The 25036-nt window shown below is 44.8% G+C and overlaps 1 protein-coding gene across 1 annotated transcript in view; it reads left to right on the forward strand.

Annotated features, from left to right (window-relative positions):
* Positions 1-23790, forward strand: part of UBE3C (ubiquitin protein ligase E3C) — a 115911-nt gene extending 92121 nt beyond the window's left edge. The window contains exons 19-23 of the mRNA XM_028092403.2: positions 1240-1452; positions 6816-7004; positions 7104-7170; positions 15324-15454; positions 23291-23790. Of these exons, the coding sequence (XP_027948204.1) occupies positions 1240-1452; positions 6816-7004; positions 7104-7170; positions 15324-15454; positions 23291-23461 (771 nt within the window). The 3' untranslated portion in view covers positions 23462-23790. The remainder of the gene's footprint in view (positions 1-1239; positions 1453-6815; positions 7005-7103; positions 7171-15323; positions 15455-23290) is intronic.
* Positions 23791-25036: the final 1246 nt, after the last annotated feature.

The raw sequence follows: 25036 nt of genomic DNA on the forward strand, positions 1-25036 counted from the left end.
CACTTACAGGCTGTACGTTTGTCTTGCTCTATGTAAGTTATCCTTTAACGTACACGAGTGAAGAGACAGGCGCATGGCCCTTGGACACAAAGTAGACAGTAACTCAGAGTGGAGAGGTCCTCCTGCGGGCGTCAGGGCATCCGGGTTTGGCACCGGCGCTGCCCCGTGCTAGCTCACCGTGTCCACACGAGTGCCTGTGAGTCCCAAGGCCCAGTCTCTTCAGTCTAGAACAGGGCCTGGCCACCTGCAGCCTGTGGGCCGGGTCCGGCCTGCCCCCTGTTGTGTGGCCAGTGTGCTAAGAGGGCTTTTTCCGTCTGATGGCCGAAACAGCCTAAAGAATAGTATTTCTTGACATTGAGAATTGCATGCCATCCAGCCCTGGTACACACAGCTGCCCTCACTCGGCCCCACACTGTGTTCCTTTTCTGCTGCAAATGCCAAGCGGAGGAGTGGCCACCAAGCCAGTCCAGCCCACCGGTTGTGGGTTGAATTGTGACCCCCCCCAAAAGATGAGGTTCCCTCCTAATCCCCTGTACCTGTGAACCTGACCTTATTTGGAAGTGAATCTTTGTATATGAGTCACAGCAGGTTAGAGTGGCCCCCCAAATCCAGTGACTGGTCTCTGTAAGAGAAAGGACAGGGAGACACACACACAGAGGGAAGACAGCCCCCCGAAGAGGCAGAGTTTCGAGTGACTCAGCCAAAAGCCAGGGGCCACCGGGTTATGGCCGGCAACATCAGAGAAGAGAAGGAGGCCTTTCAGGAGAGTGTGTCCTGCTGCCACCTGGAGTTAGACTTCTGGCCTGCAGAACCCTGAGGCGCCAGGTCTCGGTTGTTCTGAGCCCCCGGCGTGTGCTGCTTTGTTACAGCAGCTCTCGGGGGCTCACACACCTGCAGACCCCTTTACCGAAGACACATGCCCACCGCTGTTGCAGCACAAAAGATGGGGCTCTTGAACATCTCCATCGGTATGCACATTCTATGAGGCAGCCCTAAAACGTGCCGATAGTCTGCTCCAGAATTTGCGACACACTGAACGCATGCATTGAATGGTTAACCTGGCCTAGCACAGGGTAAGTGCTCACCAAATATTAGCTTCCACCATCATCATCATTATGAAGAGGAAGTATCTGCTGTCAGGATTCTGTTAAATCTCAAGTTGGACTTTTTTATTCGTAGGCAGTATGAAAAAAGAATTCCTCTGAAATGCTAATCATTGCTCCTTGGTCTCATTTGAAGGCTCTCTATGAAAATATGCTGGTAGAATTGCCCTTTGCTGGCTTCTTCCTGTCCAAATTGCTTGGAACCAGTGCAGACGTGGACATCCATCATCTCGCCTCGTTAGATCCCGAAGTGTATAAGAATCTGCTTTTTCTCAAAAGCTACGAAGGCGATGTGGAGGAACTTGGGCTGAATTTCACTGTGGTGAACAACGACCTGGGAGAGGCACAGGTGAGGAGGCCCTTGGCCGGTTTGGTACTGATGCCAGCTTCTCTTCCCACATGACGGGGAGGGTTTCCTTCTGTGTGGAAATGCTTCAGTGCCTTTCCAGTGCGCTGAGGGTTAGACTTGGGGAGTGGGGGTGTCTGGAGACGCACATGCCCTGGCCCCAGTCCTTTGTGACAGATGTGCTCTGGGATTCTCTTCCTGGGGCGGCTGCTTGTCTGGCTCTCCTTCCCAGGGAGTGGCGGTTAGCACCTTCCCGACTGGAGCCCTGAGGGTCCCTGTGCCCCTCTCTTCCCTGCCCAGTCTCGGTGGACCTCTGGTGCTTGGACACCGATTGTTGGCCTCCATTATCAGTCTGGTTGGTCTTGCTGCCTTTATCCTTTTACAAAAAATAAATAAACCCTACATGTTAGAGATTGAAACTGATTTTTTAAATGACAGCATTATTGGGCTATAATTTGCATATGGTAAAATGCACACTTTAGAGGATGGCACGGGTCAGCACATTCCCAGAATGGGCAGCCCTCACCCGCATCTCCATCCGGGATGGTTTTGTCTCCCGAAAGAAACTGTGTGCACATTAGCAGGTCCCTCCCACCCAGCGTAGGTGAGCACGATCTACGTGCTGTCTGCGCGTCCGTCTGCCCTGGACGCAGTCCCTAACTGGAATCTTACAGCCCAGGGCCTTCTGCGGCCGGCTTCATTCCCTTGTTTTAGGAGCCAGTACTCCATCCCTTTACCTGGCTGAGTGGTGCCCCACTGTATGGAGATGCCACAGTTTCTTTCTCAGCTGATGGACATTTGGGTTATTTCCACTTTTCAGCTGTTATGAAGAATATGCTATGAACGTTCTTGTACAACATACTGAACTGTGGAAGAATTGATAACATCTGGGATTTACTTCCAGTATGATGAGAGCAGGGGCAGTGGGTGGAGGTAGAGATGAGCTAGATTGGCCATGAGGTGGAACTTGCTAAAATAGGCGGTCGGGGCGGGGGGCGGCATTCGGCATACTTTTTTGTCTACATTAGCATACGTTCCGAGATGTAAGACCTTTGTGTTGGCTTCCTCCCTGGACTGCAGAACCGTTGCATGGCCCCCATACCAGCGATGTCTTCAGAAACTAAGTTAAGAAGCACACACAGACTTATACACCCTAGTTCTAAACTCTCTGGGTATTTTTAAATGTCTGTCTTTGTGGTGTTTGAATTTTAGTCTATTTCTTGGCCCTTAAAAAGCTGCCTGTTGGGGCGCCTGGGTGGCTCAGTTGTTAAGCGTCTGCCTTCGGCTCAGGTCATGATCCCAGAGTCCTGGGATCGAGCCCCACATCGGGCTCCCTGCTCCGCGGGAAGCCTGCTTCTCCCTCTCCCACTCCCCCTGCTTGTGTTCCCTCTCTGGCTGTGTCTCTCTCTATCAGATAAATAAAATCTTAAAAAAAAAAAAATACGTATTTAATGGGGTGCCTAGGTGGCTCAGTCAGTTAAGTGTCCGACTCTTGGTTTCGGCTCAGGTCATGATCTTGGGGTCGTGAGATCGAGCCCCACGTAGGGGCTCTGCACTCAGCGGGCAGTCTGCTTGGGATTGTCCTCTCTTCTCCCTCTGCCCCCCCAACCCCCACTGTGCGTGTGCACGTACTCTCGCTCTCTCAGATAAATAAGTAAAATCTTAAAAAAAAAATACAGAAAAAACTAGCTATTGAAGAAATAGGTGTGGATTAAACCCTAAGTGGGAATATAGGAAATGATACACCTTGGGTCTCCTGCTTCCCTGTCTTGGACACCTCCAGGCGTTGTTGAGAACTGACCTCAACGCCGTGAGAAAAGGTAAGAGTGAGGAGGACGGAACCATCCTGTTTGCTTGCAGCTTACTTAGTTGCTTTTGTTTGCACCTCTTCCATTTTATAGAGCTGAAGTTTCAGCATGCAGAAGTCAGATTTTTGTGAAAGATGAGGTTTGTTCCTGGCGTGAGGACGCTGAACACACAGTGATGCCGCTCGCCCCGCTGTCTCGCTCCACCTGGTGGCATGATTTAAAAAATGAAATAAAAGCGCCAGGGCAGTCAGTTTTATAATGACCTGTCCACGGCCTTTGCTAATGGGAGTATTTCCCATTTTTCCTCCTAAAATAGATGGTGATAGTGAAATGTCGCATATGTAAGAGTTCCATTAAAGCACCACTGGTAATATTGTAATCTATTAAAAGCAAAAGTGTGAAGTTACAATGTTCCAATTATTCATAGAAATTCCCACTGAATAAAGAGATTATGGATGACAATGCAGAGGAATAATTACACTAAAGAGTCCAACAGGAAAAATTGAGAAAGTCACTAGTAAAGCAGCCAATTTGTGGGGGAGGTCTTACGGATTTCTACAGAGAGAGATCGAAAAACGTAGTCCTCTATACAGGTTTAAGTTTATAAAATACTGTGATTTAAAGATTTCTAATATGCAAATACTTCATTATGTTGGTAGGTTACGTTAATCAATTTCCCCTTTTAAAATACTAGTGTTCCTCCCCAACTTGTTTTCTTTGGTAAAATCAGTATGGCTGTTAGCCTGCCTAAAAACAAAGGTGAAATTTTAGACCACGAATTTGTACACATATCTTTGCTGAGGAAAGTGCTCAGGGTCTAAGATGGTCCCGTGAGTGCTCATCGTTATGTACGAAGCGTGGACGTGAGTCACGAGTCCTTGTGAAAGTCCGGGCTTGCTGCTGTGCTGTGTGACCCGGGGCAGGTCACAGGGGCACTTCCCTACCTTCGGGGGCATGGACGTGGCTCCGGGGGTGAAGTGAGTTCGCACGGGTAGTGAGCACCTGAGGCCCCGAGCCTTCTGCAGGTGGACTCAGGACTGTCAGGGAGGAGAGCTCTTCATGTAAGAACTGCTCTAGTTCCGGGCGCCTGGGTGGCTCAGTCGGTTGGGCGACCGCCTTCGGCTCAGGTCACGGTCCTGGAGTCCCGGGATCGAGTCCCGCATCGGGCTCCCTGCTCGGCGGGGAGTCTGCTTCTCCCTCTGACCCTCTTCCCTCTCGTGCTCTCTCTCTCTCATTCTCTCTCTCTCAAATAAATAAAATCTTAAAAAAAAAAAAAACTGCTCTAGTTCCATACTTAGAGATGTCAATATGCCCCCAAAACTTAGAGATGTCAGTATGCCCCAATAGGGACAGATTTAATGTGATTTTAGACACAGATAGTTGTTTTGGTGTAGCCTAGAGAGGAGTTTAGATGACCGAGGCGCAGTCCCTGTGCAGTCACTGGAAATGGCATCGCCATCTGATCAGGCAGGGTAACTGGGGCTTTGGAAGTCCTTTACCTGATCGTTTCCCGGGTCCTTTGTCTTCGAATCACTCAGTACATGCTCAGTTATTACCTGTTGTTAATCCACTTAAGGTGAGGAGTGGTAGTTTGTACATTAAAACAGAGCCGCGAGGGGCACCTGGGTGGCTCAGTCGGTTAAGCCACTGCCTTCAGCTCAGGTCATGATCCTGGAGTCCCGGGATCGAGTCCCGCATCGGGCTCCCTGCTCGGCAGGGAGTCTGCTTCTCCCTCTGACCCTCCCCTCTCTCATGTTCTCTCTCTCTCTCTCATTCTCTCTCTCAAATAAATAAATAAATCTTTAAAAAAAATAAAAATAAAAAATAAAATAAAATAAAACAGAGCCGCGAGCGCGAGGCCCAGGTGACAGATGGCCCGTCAGCGGACAGCGAGCACGGGAGGCATTGCGGCCTCTCCCCAGAGCAGAGACAAGCAAGGAGATGTGGGTGCAGAGCTTTTCCTAGGCCTCTGGTTCCAGCATGGAGCACGAGAATTAGTGAGAAGGGAGGCGTCATCTAGAATGTGTACTGTGGAAAGAAGCAGATCTAATAAAGCTTTGTAACATCTGTAGCGTGAGATGGCCATGTAACCACTGTGTGTACGATTTCCATATAGCTCTTCAGCAGATTGTAAAATGGCCTTTCTCTAAAGTGGTAAAAAAAAGCGGGCCAAAATGCCATTGTCCAGAGGGGGAGGTGTTGTCTTCATTATGACAGAACCACGAGGGGGACGTTTTCACGGTTTCCATAGCCTGCAGTCACCCCCAGAGGTTTGCCACCCACTGGTCATTCTGGAATGGCTTGTTCACTTATTGTGGATTTGTTTTCTGGTTCTTTATCCTCAGCACAGACGGCCTCATCCAAATGCATCTGAGAAGAGTAAACAGATTTTAAAAAGTACATTCTTGTAAATGAGGCTGATATGTTTATAATTGCCTGTGCTGTTTTGTGAATCACCTTTGGTTTATATGAGTTTACAGAACCACAGTTCTAAGGTAGACAAAGCAGAAGTATCACCATCTTATTAATGACGAAAGCAGTCCACGGGGCAAGGTGAGTTGCGGGCGTCGGCGTTCCAGTGAGTGGGGAGAGCCAGCGTGTGGCCCCAGCTCCCGCCGAGGGCTTCCCGTAATGCTTCGGCGCTGCCGGCACCACTCGCCAGCTCTGTGCTAGACCGACAGGCTGTGCGAGCATGGTTACCTAAGGACAGAAGGTTGTCCTCTGAGATTCAGTCATCTGAATGACGGTCAGTCATCTCTAATGGACCGCTGTCCCTCTGAGTCCTATTTAAAGCACTTCGGGGGCACCCGCCCAGCTCAGCCCGTGGACCGTGTGATTCCGGATCTCGGGGACGCAGGTTCAAGCCCCACGGTGGGTGTAGAGATCGCTTAAACATAAAATCTTTAAAAATAATGAAAGAATAAAGTATTTCATAGTGGTAACAACATGATGGAGACCTTTATTCCTTAGGCTGTATTTTCTCCAGAATGAATCCCTTTGGACATGTGTTCATTTTTGGTTCATATCTTTGCTCCTTGTGATTCATAATTTATTTTAACTTTTAATTATTTATTTTAGAGAAAGTGTGCACCTGTGTGTGGGGGGGGGTGAGGCAGAGGAAGAGAGAGAATCTCAAGCAGGCTCCCCACTAAGCACGGAGTCCGATGCGGGGCTCAATCTCATGACCCTGAGATCATGACCTGATCCAAAATCAAGAGTCGGATGCCCAAACAACTGAGCCACCCAGGCGCCCCAGATTCCTAATTTTTTAAGACAAAGTTGCCACGATTACATTGCTGCATCACTCCTTAGTGCTTTGGAGAAAGCATTGGTGGCTAACAATCTTAAAGACAGAATAAGATGCCCGGCTTTGGAGAATGCCATCAGAGGTGCGTCCTGTGCCAACAGAGACTGGTGTGCGTACCAGCCACGTGGCTTTTTACTTAGATTCTCATGTACAAATCAGTGCTGTCAAGGTTCTTTGAAGTCAGTGTTTCTTGCTTTCGTTTTACTCTAGTCATACTTAGAATTTCCAGACCCTTATTTTAATATTTACAGGTGGTCGAACTAAAATTTGGTGGGAAAGACATCCCTGTCACCAGTGCCAACAGGATTGCATATATCCACCTTGTCGCTGACTACAGGCTGAACAGGCAGATCCGTCAGCACTGTCTGGCCTTCAGACAGGGCCTGGCCAACGTGGTGAACCTGGAATGGCTGCGAATGTTTGATCAGCAGGAGATCCAGGTACACTTCTCTCCGGTGCTTGGGGTCACAGCTGTCACGTGACACAAAAAAGCTGTCTTAAAATCTACCTCAAATTTATGAATCGAACTTCTTTTTCAGGTATTAATTTCTGGTGCACAAGTTCCCATAAGTCTAGAGGACCTAAAATCCTTTACAAACTATTCAGGTATGTTGTCACTACTACACTACTAGTTATTAATCCTGAAAATGTTATAGATGATATTTCCAAACTAATTTTTCATATACTTTCTGTTTGGTAATTCATCCACATGGTTTAGAGCCCAGCAAGTGGGATGAGGGACACAGTGAAACCCCCAACCGTCCTGTTCTGCCTCTGCCTCTCCCACCACAAGTAGACACTCTTCTTGGTTCTTTATATATTTACACACAAATACAAAGTTAATTCTTACTTTCCTTATCTTTACACACGATTCTGCGTCTTGTGGTTTTCTCTTCATGTCTTCTTAACTCTCTACTAATGCATTGGATTGCTTCCAGTCTTTTGCTTTTAAAATCGTACTAGCCAAAAAAAGAACCCCAAAAAACAAACAAACAAAAAAACCCACTAACAATTAAAAAGAATAAACAAAAAAACTGGACCTCATTTTTATGAAATTAAACTTAAAAGTTTCTGCTCTTCAAGAAAATGAAAAACTAGGGGCGCCTGTGTGGCTCAGTCGGTTAAGCGACTGCCTTCGGCTCAGGTCATGATCCTGGAGTCCCGGGATTGAGTCCCACATCGGGCTCCCTGCTCAGCAGAGAGTCTGCTTCTCCCTCTGACCCTTCCCCCTCTCATGTGCTCTCTCTCTCTTTCTCATTCTCGCTCTCTCAAATAAATAAATAAATAAAATCTTTAAAAAAAAAAGAAAATGAAAAACCATAAAGAAGATATACAAATGGCCAATAAACACATAGAAAGGTGCTCAACAGCATTAGTCATCAGAGAAATAATAAGATTGTTCAGAGGTAGAATTGGTGTATCTTTTGGGCATTTGTAAGTTTTTTTTAAGTTAACCTCATATATACTTAGGAACAGTGAAAAGAGAAAAAAAAATCATCCTTAAAACAATTACTGTAATTTTAGTGAATTTTCATAGTCTATTCTAGTAATTTATAGTATACATTCTGTTTAGCACAGAAATAAAAAATAAACTATTTCCAGCATACAGCGTCTCCTGCTGTCTTGTCTGCCCTTGAGGTATATTCAGTAAACTTCTGTCTCCTTAAAAAATAAATATATATATTTTTTCAAGCTGTTACTCTTGCAATTAATTTTTGAGGTTAAATAGATATATATGATTCATTTAACCTTCCACTGTAATAAACAATTGTGTGTATATTTCTAGGTATAAAGTCTTTTTCATTTTTTAATGAGAGAAGCCCAGAAGTTGAATTGCTTGTTAAAGGATGGGAAGACTTCAGGGGTGAGAGTAGGGTGAGTAGGACTCAGGGACGGTGTAGCACGCAGTGTTAGTGTTTGGGAAATGGCATACATTCTTGAGCTTGCTTGAGGCTGATTCCACACTTTCAGTCTTTTTTCTCATCTGTAGGAAACTGTCCAAATCTTACATTTTATAAAAATCTGCAGTTGTGAGCCATTGATTCTTATTTTTATTGTGCACACGGACATTTTTAAACTATTTTTTTACTATTTTGTCCCAAAGATATGTATGTATGTATGTATTTATTTGAGAGAGAGCATGAGAGCACGATTTGGGGAGGAGCAGACAGAGGGGGCCAAGCAGACTCTGCGCTGAGCGCGAAGCCCAACGTGAGGCTCAGCGCAGGGCTCAGAGGACCCCCATGATCATGACCCAGGCCGAAACCAAGAGTCAGGCGCTTAACTGACTGAGCCACCCAGGCACCCCTAAAGTATTTTATATACCAGCACAGCTGGCTGGCTCAGTTGGAAGAACACATGACTCCTGATCTCAGGGTCATGCATTCGAGCCCCACCTTGGGGATAGAGATTGCTTTTTAAAAAAACATAGGGGCCCCTGGGGGGCTCAGTCATTAAGCGTCTGCCTTCGGCTCTGGTCATGGTCCCGGGGTCCTGGGATCGAGTCCCACATCGGGCTCCCTGCTCCGCGGGAAGCCTGCTTCTCCCTCTCCCACTCCCCCTGTTTGTGTTCCCTCTCTCACTGTGTCTCTCTCCGTCAAATAAATAAAAAATCTTAAAAATATATATATATAAAACATTTTTTATAATTTTGTATGTATAAAATATATCTTAGAAAATTTAAAATATATCCTTAAGTAAATGCGATGATGAAGCAGTGTGTGCATGTGATAGCACATCTTTGAAGATGGGCTTCCGTAAGATCTAAGCAAAAGTGTTAGGTGGTCATGGGATGATGAGGCACCTTTGCTTCTGTAAGATATTATTTCCCCTTTCTTTATTATCTATTATACACTGCATAAATCACTTTTCAAAACCAAGAAAACTTTAGAAAACCAAAAACGAAAACATTTCAGTGTCGGGGCACCTGGCTGGCTCCCTTGGTGGAGCGTGTAACTCTTGATCTCTTAACGAATTTACAGGTGACTTTTCTTCATTGTCCTTCTCTCTTTTCTAAATATTATGAAGTGAATATTTCTCTCAGAACAATATTTAAGCCTTAAAAACATACCCTGTATGGGAGTTCCAGCTACAGCTGAGTAAGGAGAGGATTTCTCTCCTCAAAGATCACCATTAGCCTAGTATCAAAAGCAAACAAAAGTAACACAAGAAAATAATAGATTAATATCCCTCAGGAACGTAGATGCAAAAATCCTTGAAATACTAGCAGACCGAATCCAGCAGCTAAGTAGCATTTATACCATGAATGCAAGGTTGATTTGACATCTGAAAATGTATTAATGTAATATGCAGTATTGGCAGTATAAAGAACAAAACCCATATAGTCATCTCAGTAAATGCAGAAGAGAAAGAAAAAAGCAAGTGCATTCAAGCATCTGCTACCTGTTCAGGATAGGAGACCCTCAGGGAACTAGGAACAGAAGGGAACTCGCTCATGCTGATACAGGACATACACAGCACTTCATAGCAGCCCACACACGGTGATGAAAGGTTGAATGCTACCTTCCTAAGTCAGAGGCGCTTCACCCGGGTTTCTAGCTAGTACAGTAAGGTGGGAGGCAGGAAAGGAAGGAGAAAAACATCCAGGTTGGAAAGGAAAAGTGAAAGAAGTAAAACTGTGGGCACCTGGGAGGCTTAGTCGGTTAAGCGTCTCTGACTCTTGGTTTCCGCTCAGGTCATGATCTCAGGGTTGTAAGTTCAAGCCCCGTGTCAGGCTCCGAGCTGGGTGTAGAGCCTACTTAAGATTCTCTCTCCCTGTCCTCTCCCTCTGCCCTTCTACCCCCAAAAAAGGAATTAAGACTGTCTTTCTTCATAGATAGCTTGACAAAAAACAAAATGAGAACTAAAAAAACCATTTCAGCACAAATCAGTTATACACAAACCAGTTTTGTTTTTATGTACAATCCAAGAATGGAATTACTTAAACAGCTCCATTCAGAGTAACAGCAAAAAAAATAAAGTACAAATGCAGCAAAGTAAGGGTACGTGCAAGACCTGTCCACTGCAAACTGCACGACAGCACCGAGAGGAAATGGAGAGACAGCCCGTCGTCATGGGTCAGAGACTCCGTATCGTCAAGGTGTCATTCTCTTCAAGTTAATCTGCAGATTCAGTGCAACCCCAACCAAAATCCCAGCAAAATCCCTGTTTGTAAAAACAGGTTGATTTTAAAACTCATTGGGAAATGTAAAGGACCTAAAATAGCCGAAACAGTCTTGTAGAAGAACAGTTATAGGAGTTATACTCTGATTTAAAACCTCCTGTAAAACTGCAGTAGTCAAGACATTGTGGTATTGGCACAAGGATTGGCATATTGATTGATGGGACATAATCAGGAGTTCAGAAACAAATCCTGACATTTACAGTCAGTTGACCATTCACTTGACAATACAGTAGTGCTGGGACAACATTCATATGGAAAAACAATGAGCTTAGACCTTTACCTCACACCCCATATGCAAAAATTAGCTCAATAGGATCAGAGGCCTGTTGGTAAAAGCCAAACCTATGAAACCTCTAAAAGAACATAAAGGAGAAAATCTGCATGGCTTTTGGATTAGACGGAGTTTTTGGTTGTACACCAAGAGCACGGGCCAGAAAAAAATCAATAAAAAGTTGGACTACCTCAAAATTAAAGCTTTTGTGCTTCAGAAGATACTATTAAAAAAATGAAAAGACAAGCCACAGATTGGGAGAAACTATGTTCAGGTAATATATATATAATATATATACGAAGAACGCTTACAACTTAGTAAGACAAGCAATTGAATTTAAGAATATGGCCAAAAAAATGTTTGACCTGAGAAGATGTATATAAATGGCCAGTAAACAAACAAGCACAGGAGCAGTTGTTTGACACGAAATCAAATTCTAATGAGAGATTACTACATACCCACTAGAAAGACTGTAATCAAGAAGATAGTACCAGATGTTAGTGACTGCATGGAGAAATTGGAACCCTCTTGACTGAATGTGAAATGGTAGAGCCTCTTCGGAAAAGTTTACCATGATTTAAAAAGTTGCTGTACTCCTACCTCACACCATATACAGAAATGAACCCCAAATGTGTCAACAACCTTAGTGTAGGAGCTAAAAGCATAAAACTCTTAGGAGAAAACAAGTAAGTCTTTATGATCTTGGATTTGACATTGGATTCCTACATATGCCAAAAACATGAGCAAAAAAAGAAAAAATAAATACAAATTGGGCTTCATCAAAATTATAAACTTTGTACATCAAAAGACATTATCAAGAAAGTAAAAATACCAACCTAGAGAAGGGGAGAATAGTTGAAAATCATATATATGTATTCAGAATAAATAAAGAATTCTTACAACTCAACAACAAGAAGACAAGCCAATTCAAAAATGGCAGAAGGCGTGAATAGACATTTCTCCAAAGAAGATATACAAACAGCTGGTGATCTCAGACAGATGTGCAACATGACTAATCATTAGGGAGATGCAAACCAGAACAGTGAAACTAGTTCACCCGTCCATGAAGACGACTGCACACAGGCACCATATAGAGAGTAACAAGTGTTGGTTGGCAAGGATGTGGAAACATCAGAACCCTTGTTGGTTGCTGGCATGTGAAGTAGCCACTATGGAAAAATGGTTCGACCCCGCAGGAAGCTGAACATAGACTTACCGTTTGAGCCAGCAGTTCTACTCTGAAGTGCATACACCCAAAGGCATTGGAAGCAGGGACTGAAACACATACTTGCACACACGTATTCACACAGCATTATTCACAGGAGCCCAGAGGTGGGGACAACCGAATGTCCTTCTGTGGATGGATGGATCAGATGTGGTCTCTACACACACCCAGTGGAATGCTATTAAGTCTTAAACAGGAGTGAAGTTCTGATACATGCTACAACATGGATGCATCTCAGAAACATTATGCTGAGTGAAATAAGCCAGACACAAAGGACCTATGTTGTATGATTCAACTTATATGAAATACCTGGAATGGGCAAATTCTTAGAGCCTGAAGAATTAGAGACCTGTTAGAGGTCACCGGGGCTGAGGGAGGGACAATGGGTAGGGACTTAATTGCTTAATAGTTAGCATTTCTGTCTCGGGTGATGACATTTTGTAGGAAAAAGCAGTGGTGGCTTGAGATTCTCTCCTCTCCCCCACCCCACGCCACGCTTGCTCACTTGCTCTCTCAAATAAATAAGTCTTTAAAAAAAAAGGTTCATGGGCGCCTGGGTGGCTTAGTCGTTAAACGTCTGCCTTCGGCTCAGGTCATGATCCCAGGGTCCTGGGATTGAGCCCAGCAGAGAGTCTGCTTCTCCCTCTGCCCCTCCCCCTCCGCTCTTGTACTCTGTCTCTCACTCTCTCTCAAATAAATAAATAAAATCTTAAAAAAAGAAAAAAGGTTTAAATGGTGAAATTTATGTTCTGTATTTTACCACAATTTGAAGAAAGATCCCTGTGCAGACTCCTCTGTCCTGTGGAGTGCTGTTTCCCCGAGCTTTCCTGCGAGGTCACTCTGACAAGGTTTTGGAGCTGGAGTGCCGTGTGGGCAGAGCGTTGTGGGCGTGTTCCCCCACGTGGACGAGCCGTCTCTGAGAGTGCACCTGCAGACTCGGGTGTCTGCGGGGAACATGGACTTTGAGGAAGTGGGGGTGTTCCACAGGGGATTGCAGCCGTGTTTGCAGAACTCTAAATTTGCTAACATTATTTACATATATATATAAATATGCATGTATTTATATATATACATAAACATAAGTGTGTATCTCCCCTTTCTGTCATTAATTTTTATTGCTGTAAGTTTGAACTCTAATGTTTATGTAAAGGCAGATAATACCTAAGGTCATTCTGTCCCCACTATCAAGTCATAAGTTTAAAAAAATGAAATCAATCCATTTACCACAAAGATACAAATGTAGGGATCCGAAGGGGTACGTGCACCCCGATATTTATAGCAGCAATGTCCACAATAGCCAAACTGTGGGAAGAGCCCAGATGTCCATCGACAGATGAATGGATAAAGAAGAGGTGGTATATATACACAATGGAATATTATGCAGCCATCAAAAGGAATGAGATCTTGCCATTTGCAACGACGTGGATGGAACTGGAGGGTGTTATGCTGAGTGAAATAAGTCAATCAGAGAAAGACATGTATCATATGACCTCACTGATATGAGGAATTCTTAATCTCAGGAAAGAAACTGAGTGTTACTGGAGTGGTTGGGGGTGGGAGGGATGGGGTGGCTGGGTGATAGACACTGGGGAGGGTATGTGCTATGGTGAGCGCTGTGAATTGTACAAGACTGTTGAATCACAGATCTGTACTTCTGAAACAAATAATGCAACATATGTTAAGAAAAAAAAGAAGAAGAAGAAGAAGATACCAGGAGGGGAAGAATGAAGGGGAGTAAGTCAGAGGGGGAGACGAACCATGAGAGAGGATGGACTCTGAAAAACAAACTGAGGTTTCTAGAGGGGAGGGGTGGGGGATGGGTTAGCCCGGTGATGGGTATTAAAGAGGGCGCGTTCTGCGTGGAGCACTGGGTGTTATGCACAAACAATGGATCATGGAACACTACATCAAGAACTAATGATGAAATGTATGGTGATTAACATAAAAAATTATTTAAAAATAAAATAAAGATGCCAAAAAAAATAAAAAAAATAAAAAAATGAAATCAATCCAACCTTTCCTTTGCCAAGAAGTTGTCTTGGGTTGTTTGCATTACCCTATCTGCACTGAAAGCTTGTACCTTTAATGATCTTAGCTATTCCAGTAAATAGGTTTTAAAATATTATCATATTCATTTTGGTGCCAATTAATGCACTTAAGATATTTTATCGATGTTATTTCTGTAGGATATTAACAATGAGGGAACAATATATAGCAATTATTTCAGCTTTAGGAAGCACTTAACTAGATTAAAAGCTATAAGTAGCAGATATTACACTTCAGAATAGTGGTCTCATCGTGTGCTGGGTGTTGTTAGCCATGGCCTGTGCCTTACTGTTACAAGGACAGGTGATAAAACAAATTTAGACACTAGGGTCATGTTGGCAAAATAACTAGCTCTATTAGAAATAAAAATCCCAAAGTGTGCTGTTTTCAGATATGTGGCCTTCATATAAATCCTTTGTTATTTAGGGTCTGCTACTCAACAGAGGTTGGTTTTTAACTCCCAGCAGAGTTCTTAAAACTCAGACCCTTTTGCAGCATCACTGGCTGCCGGGGCTCATCCTCATTCTGGCGTTCGGTGTTTGGGTCCTGAGCGGTTCCCGTCCACCTTCTCCCAAGAGCAGAATGAATGCCGTGTCTCGGGGCACCTGCCTGGTCGGTTGGGAGTCAGGGTCGTGAGCTGAAGCCCCATGTTGGGCATGGAGCCTACTTAAAAAAAGGTGTCTCGGGGCTCCTGGGTGGCTCAGTCATTAAGCTTTCAGCTCGGGTCATGGTCCCAGGGTCCTGGGATCAAGCCCTGCATCGGGCTCCCTGCTCGGCGGGAAGCCTGCTTCTCCCTCTCCCCCTCCCCCTGCTTGTGTTCCCTCTCTCGCTGTGTCTCTCTCTGTCAAATAAATAAATAAAATCTTTAAAAAAAAAAGTGTCTCTAGAGTTGGCTCTCAGCCACGAGCTGGCATCTGTCACTGGCAGGTGGAATAAGGAATCACTCTTACCAGTTGGTTGCTTTGGTGTTTTTTGGAGAATACCGCTTTGCAGTTACCTGGTTTGTGATGAAACATTTGTTCCTGTTATCATAGGAGGCTATTCCGCCGACCATCCTGTAATCAAAGTCTTTTGGAGAGTTGTGGAAGGATTCACCGATGAAGAAAAGCGCAAGCTGCTCAAGTTCGTAACAAGCTGCTCCCGACCCCCTCTCTTGGGGTTTAAGGTACACAGCTTCTGTGTCATTTGCTTTAAAAACCAACTTGTAAGCAGGAAAGGCAGCAGGATATCAAGTGGGGTTAAACGATGTAGTGCATTATCCACAGGTCTCAGGGGAGTAACATTTCCGGTGTAGAGCGTTTATAACACCAGGTTTCTCTATATTTTTAGCTACGTTAACTGTTTCAGCCAGATCAATGATGTATTGGTTACGATGTGTACTTCATGGTTCTGGTCCCCGGGTCACCTGCTGATGCGGTGGTTGTGATCGTGACGGCCTGTGAGCAGGGCCTGCTGGCTGGGGGGCCCTGGGCTGGGCTCGGGGCATGTAAAGTGCCATCTCCTCAGTTTTACTACTGAACTGAAGAAAACACAAGCTAAAAATGGGGACGTGGTGTATTTGGGAAGAATAATGTAGGAGCAAAAGTGCAGTTGACCTTTGAACAATGTGGGGTCAGGGGCGCTGACCACCCCACCCCAAGCAGCAGAAAATCCACAGATAACTTTTTTTTTTAATGTATTATTGAAATTTATTTCATTTGTGTTTTTTTTATTTTATTTTTTTTAAGATTTTATTTATTTATTTAACAGAGATAGTGAGAGAGGGAACACAAGCAAGGGGAGTGGGAGAGGGAGAAGCAGGCTTCCCGCGGAGCAGGGAGCCCGATGCGGGACTTGATCCCAGCACCCTGGGATCATGACCCGAGCTGAAGGCAGACGCTTAACGACTGAGCCACCCAGGCGCCCCTCCACAGATAACTTTTGACTCTTCAAAAACTGAACTGCTACAGTCTGCTCTTGATGGGAAGCCTTACCAATAACATAAGCAGTCGAGTAACAGGTCTTCTACACTGTATTCTTACAATAAAGTAAGCTAGAGGAAAGGAAATGTTGAAATCCTAAGAGAAAATACCTGTCTAGTACTGATTTGTATTTATCAGAAAAATCTGCATGTAAGTGGATTCGTGCAGTTCAAACCAGTATTATTCAAGGATCAGTGGGATATTTTTCCCTGTTGCTAACTGTTACTTTTTCATGTTACTTATCATTTCTGATCATTAATTATTACCTCATTAATTCAGCTTAATATTTTTAGCAATTAAAATTGGTTAGGGGACAGTTAGAGGTTCCCTTATTCATTGTCAGTTAAAATAAAGCAATATTAATAGTTTAAAATACACAATGGTGTATATAATATAGAAGAATATCAAGTTAGATAAGCATTGAATATTGCTTGTGCAGGTGCAACTTAGAGAAGGCATGTACTTTCCCATAACCTTCTATCAATGAGTTATATAGGAGTAATTCTTTTCTTTAAATTTTTACTTTGAAATTATTTTAAAAGTATGGAAAAGTGAGAATTGAATAAAGAACTTCTAGTATGTAAATTGCACTTCAATCAAGCTATTTTTATTTATTTTACTTATTTTTACTGGTATATATTTTTAGAGAGGGAGAGAGGGAGTTGGGGGCAGAAGGGGAGAGAAGAAGAATCTCAAACAGACCCCACACCCAGCACAAAGGCTGACTTGGGGTTTGCTCTCACAACCCTGAGATCACAACCTGAGCCAAAATCAAGAGTCAGATGCTTAACCCATGGAGCCACCCAGGAGCCCCTCAATCAAACTATTTTTAAAAATTGACATCAGTAGGGGTGCCTGGCTGGCTCAGGTGGTGGAGCATGCAACTCTTGATCTCAGGGTTGTGAGTTCGAGGCCACATTAGGTGTAGAGATTACTTAAAAATAAAAACAAAAAAATCTTTAAAAAAATTGACTATCCGTAGCTTCATACAGCATCCCGGTAGTGCCATCCGAGCTAGAGCCGTAAAGTGGAGAAGTTGGGGGGTGGGGGTGGCATGAGTGCGGTGGTTTGATTATTCACAGGACCTGCGTTATTAACACTGCTATAGTTTGGAAGCTGGATAATTTTCAATGACTTTAGAACCAAAATCACTCCTCTGTCTTCCAAAGTATCAGAGGAGGAGAATAAGCCCAAAAAGACAAACAGAACCCACTTCATTAACCAGATACAGAAAACACTAAGAATCATGAAATAGACACGGAACGTTATTGAGAGAAGGTTGAATGTGCATAGAATAAACTCATCTGTTAAGGGAAAGAACTTTCAGACTGGATTAAAAAACTCTGCTGTGTACAAGCAACATACCTAGACAAAGTGATTCAGAAAGATTGATGTTTCTTGTTTCGTGTATAACCTCCCCCTGGTGACCCCAAAAGAACTAGGTGGATCAGCTTCACGGTTTTATGCCCTGGCACATGTGACCAGATATGAAAACAGGCCTCTGTGCATCTAAAGAAAATCAGGCAATAGCCTGAAAGAAACATGTCTGTGCTTTTTGGTTCCTCTTGGGCTTGTCGTGAAGTCTGGGGTTGTTGCCGTGTTGGGGCCTGGAGAGCGGGAAGAATGCGGGGGAGGCTCGCAAGTGCGCAAACCGGTGGGACCAAGGAGAGGGTCTTCTGAGGGCCAAGTTTTATCATCTAGTCATGGAAACAGTCATATAAGTTAAATTCTTACATACTAAGATTGTAATACAATTAGGTAGTTTTATCAGCAACCTTTATTATGAGAGACTAGGCTTCTAGAATCTTCCAGTTTCAAAATGACACCAAACCTAAGAGGTAAGAAAATTAAGGACCGGGCGCCTGGGTGGCTCAGTCGGTTAAGCGACTGCCTTCGGCTCAGGTCATGATCCTGGAGTCCCGGGATCGAGTCCCGCATCGGGCTCCCTGCTCCGCGGGGAGTCTGCTTCTCCCTCTGACCCTCCCCCCTAGCATGTGCTCTCTCTCTCTCATTCTCTCTCTCAAATAAATAAATAAAATCTTAAAAAAAAAAAATTAAGGACCTAGTTTCATGAAAGGAAGTTTGGAAGACCTACTCCCATCAAAACTGAGTGGAGGACCCAGAGATTTCTGCCAGCTACTGATTAATTTAGTCCAGGGCCAGTAAGAATTAGGGGTGTTGCGGAAGGGGAAGGTTCCAGAGATTTTGGCAGCCAGTGGAAGAGTCTGTGTTAAAAGGCCTGTGGGAGCGTCGCAAGTTTAGAGGGAAGAAGTGGGGGGTTTACATTAGCTTTTAAAATCCCACATGGAGGGCGCCTGGGTGGCTCAGTCGGTTAAGCGTCTGCCTTTGGCTCAGTCATGATCCCAGATCCTGGGATCCAGTCCCACATCGAGCGCCCTGCTCGGTGGGAGGGGGGGGAGGTGAGGGGGTTTGCTTCTCCCTCTGCCTCTGCCTGCTGCTGCCCCTGCTTGTGTGCACCCTCCCTCTCTCTCTGGCAAATAAATAAAACAAAATCCCACATGGAGCCATAGTGAGAACAAATACTCTTGTCCCCTGTTGGTGACCCCACACAGTCATAACTGAGCTGTCATTGTACCATGAAAAATGCTTTGGGGAGCTATGAGATAATCTTCCTATTTTAGATTTTTTTTCAAGGATCTAAAATACATTAAATATGAAATTTAATTTAGAGTTTTCAAATATCTTTGCAGTTGTCCTAAGTTAGGCTCTGAAGGTGGAAAAAAATCACCTTAATATTTGTGCTTTCCAGTTGGCTCGGCATGCCCGGTGAGAGTGCCCTTCAGTCCAAGTCCTGTAAAGAGCAAAGGCAAACTTGCATAATTTAAAAGTTATGAAACTCCTTAGTGCCAGATTATTGGAGAAGAATAGCGTCTGCTAAAGCTAATTAAAGTTTAATATGTTCAATGAATGTGATTGTTACAGACAAAAAAAATCATTAAAGCACTGTAGAAAATTGTTAAGTTGCCATCAGGCCACATAACAAATTGATGATTTTTCTCACTCTGAATTAATGCAAATTCCCATTGTGCTCTATTTAGTTATGCACGAAATGGTGCCCTTGACTCAGATTTCAGTGAAGAACTTCATTTTTTTTACTTTTAAGGCTCCAAGTGGGAAATTCAATTAGCATTATGAAAGAAATGCTAAAATGGAGCATTTAATTCAAAATGTATTTCAGGCTCTTCCCATTTAGCCAGTCACTTACCTTTCTCCCTGTGCTCGCTGACTCTGCCTTCAGAGGTCCTTTTGTGTTTCAAAATGTGATGTTTTCATTTTAGTTTATTCAAGCATTTGAAAAAATTGCCCTCCATGTACTCAGAATGTGAAATAATAAATGTAATTAATGTGCTTTCTCTTTCTCTTTTGGTTCCTGTTCTAACACTTTCATGAGACACTTAAAATAGCATATAAACTATAATTTTTAAAAAGACAGTGGCTTTTAGTACATAATATATGCCCCATATACTGTTTAAATGAAGTTTTTAATTTAACAGAAACATACAAAGGCTGATAGTAAGTGTGTAAGTCTTGAGTCAGCATTTTGTGGGCTATGCTGTTCCTCAGTTTTGCCCACATTGTAAAATACATGCTAAATTCAACATACAAATGAAACAAAACCTGCAGGGAAGCAGTTTGGGCCAGTTGGGCGCCTGCTCTGCTGGGCGACAGGGTACAGGCACCTCCAGGGGTCCCCATCCAAGCAGGGACATCACTCCAATTTTGTTCTCTCGTTTCCACAATGGGTGGTTAGTAGGTAATTATTTTTTATATTCTTTGATCACAGTTCTTGAATATAATTTAAGCTAATTATGTGCTCAGTTTTATAGGCTTTTTTTCACTCAGCATTACATCAGGATCATTTTTCCTCATATTAAAACATCTTTGAAATATTTTTAATAAACTTCATAATGTCCCATCATGCAGATTTACCACAATTGACTTACAGTTTATTAGTTGTTTACAACTCTTCCTTCCTTTTGATGCTAGGCACATCCTTGTGCATAAACCATGATCTGTGTCTCTGATTGTCTGCTCAGGAGGCAGTCCTGGAGGTCAGAGGACGTGCGTGTCTATGGCTCCCGGCACCTGCGCCACACTGGCCTCATGGGCGGCTAGGCCAGACTGCGCCTTGGAGAAACTGCTAGCGGGTGTCGGTGTGAGCCTTTGCTCTGGTGTTGGAAGCACAGGTGTCTTGTCACAGCTCTGAGGAGGAAGCATGTGACAGGTGTATGGGGCACTCACCCGGAGGCGAAACCAGCCAGGCGCCTGTTGGTGGCCGCCATTTTGTTCTCCTGGTCCCCGTTTTCTGGTACAGTGAGGGGTGCAGCCGCTAGCTGGGTGTCTGAAATCCTGTAGCAAGGGAGCTAAATCCAGGCTTGCCTGAGAGTTGGCAGATTCAGGCTTTTCGGATGAAGACCGGCTCCACTTCATCGGGCTCCGACATGTAAATCACATCTTGTGTCTAATGGTGTTTATTGTAAGAGGGAGATAGAGTCCCTAGTTATTTGTGGCTCTCAAAGAGCTGGCCTTTCCAGAGATCACACATTCAGCCCGCCTGATCAAGTCAGCCTGCAGATACATCTGCACAAGGGTGAGGTGACTTAGCATGTGTGTATTCATAGCATCGTTATTTGTAAAATTAATAAGTAAAATAACGTAACTGTTCATCGACAAATGGTGCTGCACGCATCTAAGTAGAATACCGTACAGCCTCAAAAAAGGAGGGAACCAGATTGATTGAGAAAGATCATAGAGACAGTATCACGTGAACGATGATCGAGGTCCACACAGTGTGCATAGTGTGCTAACGTTTTCTATTTTAAAGTGGGGAGGGAGAAGATATTTTCTTGTCTGTGCACGAATCTCTGTGGGAAGGTACTTAAGACCCTGAGCACTGCTGCTCGTGGGCCGGGAGCCGGCAGCTGGGATGGAGAGAGTTTGCGCTGTGCCTGAGAAAACAGTGTCTAAAACATAAGCGCTTAGTCCCTCCATCCTGCCGGCGCTCCTGGGGCAAGCAGGACGAGCGAGAGCCACGCCGTCCACCGCCCTCTCATCCTCTACCTGGTCACTGAACTCACGGAGGAGCTGGGTCGCTCTTCTGCACATCTTGTGAACCTGGTCATTAGAGGATCATCAGACTCCGGATTTGAATTTTTCTTTTTTGGCAGTAACGTTCCATAGATAAAACGTTATCTGCTTCATGTCGTGTCACTTCAGTGTCAAAGACCCGGTGTCTGAGTTGGCGGCCGGAGGGGCCGGGATTGGTGTGAGGCTTCGGTCCGCCTGCTGCAGAGGCCCCTTGTGGCCGCACCCTAGACCCGTTCTTTCATGTGCTTGTGAAACGGCCACACTCCCAACTGCGGCATCTCTTCACTTCTTAGCTGACATTTCCTCTGAAGAAAAACTTTATTTTTTCTCATCAGTTATTTGGTTACCCTGAGGACTCTTTTTGCAGAAATGATAGAATAAATCATTATCATTGTTCACTTACCAGTTTTCAGAATACTGAGTGGGTTAACTAATACCTCATTAAGGCAACCGTACATTTAGCTGCTTTACTATCACCACGAATGCATGGACTTTAACATTTTATGTGTTTCAGTCAATTACAAGTATTCCTTTTCGCCTTCAGAGCGTGCATCTGTGGGCGGGGGGCTGCCCTCAGGTGGGCCTTCTAACCCACCTGTAGGCAGGGGGAGTGTGGGGTGGCTGGCTTTCTGGTGTGACACACGGTGACTCTTGTCAGGTTCATTTCTTGGCTCCATGTGGAATCCCGTATTTTCCCAAGGAGCTCTGGTTCCTTCCCATGAGAAATGGGTCTACAGAAACCAAACCTGGGCGCTCAGGCTGTTCATTGTCACATGTGGTTATTGTTTCCAGGCCCTGGAAACCATGGACAGCGTTAGGAAATGGGTGGGTTTTTTCCCTAAGAGAAAAATACATCACAAGTTCAAACTGACATTTCCAATTCAAATTTAAACTTCCAAGGTTTTTATTTCTTTGATTTTATATTTGGATCTTGTTTTAACGGAGACAGTTGAGGTTTTCAATTTGCTCTTTTTTTTTTTTAAGATTTTATTTATTTATTTGACAGAGAGAGACACAGCGAGAGAGGGAACACAAGCAGGGGGAGTGGGAGAGGGAGAAGCAGGCTTCTCGCTGAGCAGGGAGCCCGATGCGGGGCTCGATCCCAGGAGCCTGGGATCGTGACCGGAGCCGAAGGCAGACGCCTAACAAATGAGCCACCCAGGCGCCCTTAATTTGCTCTTTTGCTTCATCTTCTCGTGAATTCTGGAGTCCCACAGTCTGTTACTATTCCACATAGGTGCATAGTAGTTGTAAGGAGCACCGTGGTGGTTTTAGAACAACACTGCGGGGCGGGGCGGGGCGCCTGGGCAGCTCCCTGCTCGCACTCAAGCCCTCTCTCTCAAATAAATAAAATCTTAAAAAAAAAAAAAAAAAGAACAACACTCAGAATAATGCCTCCCTGTGTGATTAAGCCACCAATGCGTAGGTTCCTTTGTTTCATTTTGCTTTCAATATTTTGAGATTGCTGTTTTCCTCCCCTTTTGAGTGAATTTGGGTTTTTTTCCTGTTGTGACATCTGCGTGGCTCAGAGTTTAGAGAAGGCGAGCTCTGTCACCGTCCCTCCACCCTGCTCTGTTCCCCGGGTGGCTTCTGTCTGTTCTGACATATATTCAGGTCTTCCCTCTCGTACCTTCTTGAATTTAAACAAATTTTTAAAAGACTAAAACAAAACCATGGAGGCCCTGCTCACTGGAGAGGTTCTGTTTCCCGTGAGTGAACGTTGTGCTTGTCCTTTCTCATGCACAAAGTGCAGGGCACAGTATTTGGTGTTCTGCAGAGCTCAGTCTGGAGCATCATAAAAAACCGGATGTCTTTTGGGAAAATGTGACAACAATGTTTTACTGTTTGAAGCAGGCAGGTTTTGTGTGCTTTTAAAAAATCCATTCAAGGGCCGCCTGTTAAAGCCACGTCCTGCACACCTTTCTTTTTAGGAGCTGTACCCCGCGTTCTGCATTCACAACGGAGGCTCTGACCTTGAGCGGCTCCCCACGGCCAGCACCTGCATGAATCTGCTGAAGCTCCCCGAGTTCTATGACGAGACACTTCTGCGAAGTAAGCTTCTCTATGCTATCGAATGTGCTGCCGGCTTTGAGCTGAGCTGAGCCGAGACGGGGACTGACCCTCCGCAGAGGAGTTGCCCATGCCTGTGGCTGCACCGTGGGCAGTTCCCCCGGCCACCAAGGGTGCTGGGGCCAGACTCCTGCAGCTCTCCTGCCCCTCCCCCATCCCTCATGCCCCCTCCTCCATTTTCTAGATGGTCCGTTAAGTCATGGTCACTCACTTAGATGGACACTGCTTTTCCAATAACTTAGAGTAACCAATGTTATGTGCCATGTGGCTACTTTAGTAACTTTGCCAAGAAGAGCACAGTTTTAAGACTAGTGGCAACTCAGTGAAATTAACCAAAGATGAAGCTTTGGCTTTGCTGATGGACTCGAGCCCTTCCTGAGCTGGGGGGGCTGGCGGGGGGGGGGGGGGGCAGCGCGTTTGCTCGGTCTGCAGAGACGCCAGGTCTGAGAGATGGAGACGCGTCCTCTCTGGGCCCGCTGCTTCTCATGTGGCTGAATTGTTTACAGTCCTAATTGTTAAAACTAAAGGCATTTTCTCTCCTGCTGCCTTTTCCCAAAGTGGTTAGGTTTGGAAAATACACAACAGTGATAATACTTTATTTGTGCTTTTTAAGCCATTCCCCTGAACGGGACTAGCATGCATGTTTCGGTTTACCATTGACCACATCATGGTGGTTTGGGTATTCCTGTGTGTGGGTGTGTGTGAGGGGAGACTTCATCCTTCTTCCATTTCTGGCTCCACCTCGTGGCCGCAGAGCTTCCGGGAGAGGGGAGGGGCTCGTCCGGTTCCCACGGCTCTCATGGCCCGCAATCGGCGGCGACTTGGAGAGAGCAGACACTGGCATCGATTCGAATCACTTGAACCAAAGTGGAGGGCTGTGGCTTTGCACTGGGGCCGCCTGCCGTGGCGGGGCCTCGAGGCCGGCTGCCCTCCTCCCCCGGGGCTGCGCCCGCCCCTCTTACCGGATATCTGGGCCATGTGCCACGCTTCTGCACCCTCTGCTTCTCCACGGTGCTGCGCTGAAGGAAGCCTGGACAGTCCCCAGCGCGTGTCCAGGGGGAGGAGTGGTGGTGACCCTCTCTTAAAAAGGCACTTTATCAGGACCTACCTTGTTGCTGGGTGATTTCGGTCTCTGAAAACGGAGAGCGCGTCAGAGCGTCAGTCACGAGAGCCATAGTGACCCTCGCTGATGCCGGGGGCCTGGGGGCTCTCACTCTGACCTCCCTCTGCCTCACCTAGCGTTTCCTGTCACTGGGCTGTGGGCTGTCCTATGGAATTGACCAGAATTAGCAATATGCTTTTAAATGCGGGGAAACTGAATGACACTTTTAAGACAATGACCATATCAAAACAAAATGTATAATTTCATAATTTGAATAATAAATTAAGTGTTTAAATGCTATTTGTAGTCTTGATATACAGAAATAAAATAATTAGGGTTTGTCCTTGGTTTTATTTTTATTTTAGGTTGGTTTATGTTGCATGTTCTGTATCTTCTCTGCATATTAGTTTGTGTATTTTATTATCAGCATTCTGAAAATGGATTATCTGGGACTGAAGGGAGATGGGCCATTACACTTACTTGGTTTTTTTTTTCTCAGCTATTC

The sequence above is a fragment of the Eumetopias jubatus genome, unplaced genomic scaffold (assembly GCF_037043125.1).
Source record: "Eumetopias jubatus isolate StellerSeaLion01/CBP00866 unplaced genomic scaffold, mEumJub1_p1.0 scaffold_14, whole genome shotgun sequence".
In the NCBI taxonomy this organism is placed as follows: Eukaryota; Metazoa; Chordata; class Mammalia; order Carnivora; family Otariidae; genus Eumetopias; species Eumetopias jubatus.